This window comes from Coturnix japonica, chromosome 3 (assembly GCF_054131305.1).
Source record: "Coturnix japonica strain WE chromosome 3, WE-NBRP24, whole genome shotgun sequence".
Lineage (NCBI taxonomy): Eukaryota > Metazoa > Chordata > Aves > Galliformes > Phasianidae > Coturnix > Coturnix japonica.
In genome coordinates, this window is record NC_140665.1 from 53,753,751 (window position 1) to 53,759,750 (window position 6,000).

General features: G+C 50.3%; 1 protein-coding gene across 1 annotated transcript; it reads right to left on the reverse strand.

Annotated features, from left to right (window-relative positions):
• Positions 1-3,085: 3,085 nt before the first annotated feature.
• On the reverse strand, positions 3,086-5,309 carry TCF21 (transcription factor 21). The gene is made up of 2 exons (XM_015858464.3): positions 4,611-5,309; positions 3,086-3,622 (listed from the first exon to the last, which is right to left on the reverse strand). The coding sequence occupies exons 1-2, from the start codon at positions 5,058-5,060 to the stop codon at positions 3,533-3,535; spliced, it is 540 nt and encodes a 179-aa protein (XP_015713950.1). The 5' UTR covers positions 5,061-5,309; the 3' UTR covers positions 3,086-3,532.
• Between the last annotated feature and the right edge of the window lie 691 nt (positions 5,310-6,000).

The following is a 6,000-nucleotide window of genomic DNA, read 5'->3' on the forward strand; positions in this document are numbered from 1 at the left end:
TAAAGGAGCTAGTTCTCTTGGTGCACTTTGGGGCACAGCTATCACCATGACCTGACCACTGTATCAGTGCCCAGGACAGCAAGGAGTTGCAGTGGGGCTGCGGAGGGGTTTGCTTCCATGCTGGAGTCTCCTACTGGCAGATTTCCGTCACAGTAAGAGAATCAGATAAGCCTAAAATTTAATTTTTGTAAGAGATGGAAAAATACTTGTTCTTAAAGACCTTGCAGAGTGTGAAAACTCATGCCAGGCAGTGCAGTGTGAGCACCCATCCCAGCAGCATGAGCACTGGAAGCAGCTGTTCGAGTAAAGGGTTTTTCTGGTTCCTCGCTGAACTGAAAAATGGGTGTGAAGCAGTTGCATGGAACTGCCTTTCTTTTGGGAATTAAAAAAAAAAAAAAAAAAAGGAAAGAAAAAAAAAGAATGATAATATTAAAAATTAAATGGGACTAAACTATTTTTAGGCAGCTCTTATCTTAAAGCACACAGGTGCACAAGGAATATTGAATGATTGTCCGTGGACTTGCAGTGGATGATAGCAGCGGTGCCTGGCTGCTCTGCTGTGGATGCTCTGCTATCTGACAGGGGTTCATGTCAAAACCTTTCTTTTACTTGCAGAATTTAAAGACTTTTTTTCCTCTTCTCCATTAGCTGACTGTTTTCTCAAAAAATTATAGCAATTTGGTTATCTTTGAGACCTCTGTCAAATTCAGTTGAAGTCAGGCAATGAGTTCAAACGTTATTAGGAGGGAATGTATACAGACACTCTCGCAGCTGCGTGCACATCCATGTAGATACAGAAAGATAAATCGAGTCAGCTTTGTTTCCACATGGAAAAAGGGTATAAATAATTATATTTCAGTAAATATTAAAACGCATCACTTTGTACAGAAAAGAAAGCAAACAACATAATTTCCTTAGGGTCATTGGCATTAATATTTATATCCGTTCCTTCTCTTTCCTTAACACATTTGTGAGTTCCCTTCGGAACGATGATGTGCTTTAGTCAAACTAAATTTACTTTTTTTGTTGTTGTTGTTTTCATTTGCAAATAATTTTCTGTAAAATCATACTCAATGTGGGGAGGATGCTCAACTCACCTAACAAGCAGGGGCTGTTGGTGCCAAGCAACCATGCACTGGGCCGTGCCCACATTGCGAGGCAGGCAGTGATCAGGGGCTGCCACCAACATCCATCCACATCTCTGAAGATCTCCTTTTTTTGCTTTCAAAGTGAACATTAAGCCATTAAACGTTTTACTGTTTTACCATAAAGCCGCTATTTGCCTTTCTGCATATTGCCAGTTGCATTTATCTGTTGTTTGCTGCTTTTTCCCTTTTTCTTTGTTACTGAACCGTTACTCAGGGGAAAGGATTGAGGAAGGCAGAGTGTATACTTGAGGAATATTTTAGTTCCTAGAGTGCTACATCAAGTTAGCAGCGACAAGAGGAATAACTATGCCTACAGCTTCCTCTTACCACTCTACTTACATTACAGCTTTTCGTACATGTTTACAGCTGTGTTCCTCACATTGCATGGAGCACTATTGCACATCACCCTTTCTCCATGCTGCATTTTAGGTGGCAAATGAGCAGTGAGTGCGGCTTAGGGTGGGAAGGATGCTGTCTGAGATTAGCAAGCATTGCAGGGTGACAGAAAAGCATATATGAGAAAATTTAGAAAGTAACTCTTAATGTTATGTATATCCCAGATCCTTCTCAGTTTCTGCTTTCTTAAACAGCACCTTGCTATGAGCCCAGTGCATGCATTAGTTAGTAGGGAATTAGGTCAAAATTTTGAATGGTTAATTTCAATTATTAATTTTGATTCAGTGGTTATCTTTAGTGGTCCACAGACTGCTTGTGCATTTGCTATATCAGTCATTTGCTCTGCGCTTAAGGTCACAGGGCTCTGTTCTTTTTCCCGTTAAGTGAACAGAAGTTCCCTTGATTTTGCCCATGTCTGTGGCAGGAACCAGCTCCCCGAGCCTCACCTAGCAAAGCAGAGCTGCTCTTCCCAGAAGCAGGAGCTGTGGCTGTTCAGGGTGATCTCTTTGCTTTAAAGTATGTTGAATCTGTGCATGTCTGCCTGTTAACTACATATCAGCTGGCGCAGGATGGTTAAATTGTGCACAGCTAGGCTGGGCGAGGAGGTCTGCTTTTAATTGTGCACGCTGGAGATAAAGCTGTGAATAAGTGAAATTAAACAGCCCTCCCTTCAAAACCATTAGGATGATTCTGCAGTCCTCAGCTCTTTCTGTAATGAGGTCCGCAATGTACGCAAAGCTCCTGGTTCCCAGCTTTAATTCAACATGGCCCACTTATGAACCTGGCCGATGGATGTGGATTGCCAGGAGGTCTTTGCCTTGCTCAGTTGACCTTCAGGAGATGCAGGCCCCATGGGCAGGGAGCCCCAGATGGCCACTTGCCGCCCGCCAGCACCCAGGTATCCAACGGAACCGGGGGATGATATCGAAAGAGCAAGTGAAGCGGAAATTTAAAGCCCCTCTGCTAATAGTAACAGTATAAATAACTGAAGACATCTTGTAAACAGTGCGGTCATAACCCCGAAACATTAAACAGCTCGGTGGGATCTGGCGCATCAGCTGCTGACTGCCATTGCCGGTGCAGGGAGAGCACCCTGCAGTCCTGTTTATCTCAGCCCAATCTCCCGCAAGCACCCTGAGCGACAAAGGGGAGATGTTTGCACTAAAACCCCTGGGCAACCCAAGCCAGACAATAATCCTCAGCCCCACACTGATCTGTCAGTCAGCCACCTCAATGCTCCCACGGCAGCCCAGCAGGAAGGCCCACGCCAGTTCCTCAGGAAGGTTTAAACCCGAGGCTTTGCAGTTATTCAATTAAAAAAAGAGAGGCAAAGCAGTTTCCTTCTCTCACTGCTCTCCTGCTCCCTGCTGAGCTCAGAGCTGCCCCTCCTTGGGGTGTTCAGTATGAAGATGTTGTATCAACTATTCCCCCCACTCCAGTTTGCCCTGGTGCAGGGCTGGACCCCCCGCCCCACCACAGGGAGCTAGGTGCAGTGCTCCCACTGCCTCGTGAGTTGGAAACGAAAAGTACACCGCTCTGTGTTCAATGGAAAGGAAGGTTTATTCACAGAAATAGAGCAAAAACCTGCTTGAAGAAAATATATCTATATATCTTTAGGGCGAATGAGTTCATAGAGATGACTGTCAAAGTCAGTTTTTTTTCTAGGCATCTACATATTCCACAGGTCTCAGACAAAAGATACACGCGTGGTAGGTTTTGTTTGATCTCTGCCTTTCCTCTAGTAGCGCTTGAACCAGCAAGGCTGTTGTTGCAGGACATTCGACTGCACACGCACTCAATAAAGTTAAATAGAGTCTGGCTCTCCCGGGGTGGAGTCTCTGCCTTCGGTCTCCGCAGTGCCGTGCCGGCAGAGCGCTCTCCCGTCGCCCTGCCCGGGCCCGGGGCAGCAGCGGGGCAAAGCGGGGCCCTGCCCGCGCCCGTGCCCCCTCCCCGGCCGCACGGGGCCGGTGCTGGCGGGGCGGCGGGGCTCAGGATGCCGTCGGGCCGCACAAGCGGTTTGTGTTCACCACTTCTTTCAGGTCACTCTCGGGTTTGCCGGCTACCATAAAAGGCCAGGTCTGTAGCCAGGAAAAGACACGGGTGGGAAGGGGGTTACATACATGAAAAGGCACATCGCGATGCTCATTGAGCCTCAGCGGCAACCCCGGCATCCGCCGCCTTAACCGGGGCACGGCTTCAGCTAGGATCCTGTTCTCTTTCCTCGCCTCCCCGGGAATCTCACTCACCTTGGGAGCAAAGCACACTGCTTGATTCAGTTTGAGCCGAGCTGCCCTGGGCACTGTATGTGCTGTTATCAGGTCCTGAGCAGCATGGGGGCTGCTCAGAGTGCTGGGGTTTCCCATGAGAGCTGTCCCAGCAGCTGAAGACCACCCCTGGTTTGCATCCCTTGCATATATACAGCTGGAAATGGGATGTTTCTGCTGGGGAGACCTAGGGGCTGCTGGGGAGTGCTTTCTGGGGTGGCCATGCAGCCCTCCGAGGGGTTTGAACATGAATTTATTTCTTCTCTGTGAGTTCACATGGGTGGGAGACATGTCCCAGACCCAGCAACTCTGAGCGGTTGGGCACAACGCCTCAAAAGCTTTAAAAGGCTGCGGCTTGAGGTTTGTTATGGCAGAAAACTTTATGATAAAGAGGACAGACTGCATAAATCCTGGGTCTTTTTTTCTGCCTGTGCCCTTCCTAAAACATACCATTCTCTTCCCAAATTCTTCTACCTTCCCATCTGAAGGTAGAAAGCTTCTGTCTCCCTCGGGCATTTCAGGCACAGTAAACCTGCTCCTGCCTTTCTGCTGCCACCCCTGGATGGGACAGCGGGGACCAGTGGAGGGGACCAGGACGCTCAGCTCCTGAGGCACAGGAAAGGAAGGCAGCTGGGAGCCTGTCCCCTAGTTCCACCACCCCTTGTACCCAGCAGCTGGGCACCAGATCCTCTCTGTGAAAGATCTGAAAGTTTCTCCGTGGACATGCCCTGTCCCAGTTCCTGACCCGCCTTTCCCCATCCACACACACACAAGTGCCTGGCCCCAGTGGGCCGTGACTTACCAGGTTGACCGGGTGGATGTAGCCATTTTCATACTTGTCGTTGGCCAGGATTTGCCTCAGGTGCGCAATGTAGCTGGAGGCCAGCCTCAAGGTGTCCAGTTTGGAAAGCTTGGTGTCTGGGGGCACCCAGGGCAGGGTGGTCTTAAGCCTGGAGAAGGCTTTACTAAGGACCCTCATCCTCGCCCTCTCCCTTGCGTTGGCAGCGTTTCTCTGGACCTGCTTTCCTTCCTGGCTCACACCATTTAAAGGGCTCTTCTTGGGGGGAGCCTTTTTCCTCTTTCCCGAGGCCCCTCTCCCTTTCTGAGGGGAGCCATTCTCGCCATTGGATCCCTCCTCGTTGCTCTCGTTGGACGCCCCGAACTCTTTGTTAGTATCCATTTTCAGGCCATCGCACTCCAGCATTTCCACCTCTTGCAGATCTTCCACATCACTGAGGGACCCAGTGGACATGGTCTGGAAGATGCCAAAGGGCTGGCGGGAAAGGGGGCGGAGGGTAGGAAGGGGAGCTCCCCAAACCTACGTGATGGCGGTGGAGGAGAGAAGGGGCACAGCACTTTCCTCCCCTTCTCTCCCCCCTGCTGCACTAAGGCGTGATATAGATCCAGAGAGGACCCCCGCCCTCCCGCCCCCCACCTCTGCTCTGCCCGTGTTTGAGGGAGGGAGTGAGTGAGTGTGTGTGAGAGGGAGAGAGAGAAAGCCGAAGAATTTAGTGAGGACACTAGTAATTTATCTGGGGGATAGGAGAGGCGGATCCAGCCCAGGGGAGGGGCCCTGCCCGCTGAGCACACCACATCCCCAATCACAGACCTTTGCACAGGACAGGGAGTTAGGTATCCCAGCAAGCGCTTGCAGAGAGCTCAGCACTGGGATTCAAATCTTCACAACTGGAGCAAAGCAACTTTATTTCTCCCTCTTTCTCTCCTCCCTGTCTTTCTATCCTCCCCCTTCCTCCTCCTCCTCTTTTCCTTCCCCACTTCCCTTTCCAGCCAGGGCTGCTCTCCCCCTCCCTGCTTCCTCCATGACCCGGTCGGCTGGTGTCACAATTCTTGATGAAAGCCAAAATGGGTCATGAGCAGAGATCTACCAACGAAAGCCTTCCAGGGAGCCTTGCGATGCGTGCCGTCTAAACGCTGTCCTGTAACCTAATCTGAGGGAGATTTGTGGATGATTACACTGGAGAGTGCATCCTGTCCAGCTACTAGTGTGTTCCAGGAAGGGAGCACTTGGACCTCGCTATTGCAGCCTGAACTCTGGAGGCAGGAGGAGCTGCCTTTTTCCAGGCATCCCACTGGATTTCCAGGGCATCCCAGTCCTCTCTCTTCACCCCAAATCCCCCAGCGTGCTGGGTACTGGGGACCCTGCATCCTAAAGAGCCAGGCTGGGGCCACTG

What these genes read in the sequence shown, in the direction of transcription:
- TCF21 (XM_015858464.3), bottom strand. Translation starts at nt 5,060, where the DNA reads ATGTCCACTGGGTCCCTCAGTGATGTGGAAGATCTGCAAGAGGTGGAA. An exon ending in ACATCCACCCGGTCAACCTG is followed by an intron (nt 3,623 to 4,610) that starts GTAAGTCACGGC and finishes TCCTGGCTACAG; the next exon opens with ACCTGGCCTTTTATGGTAGC.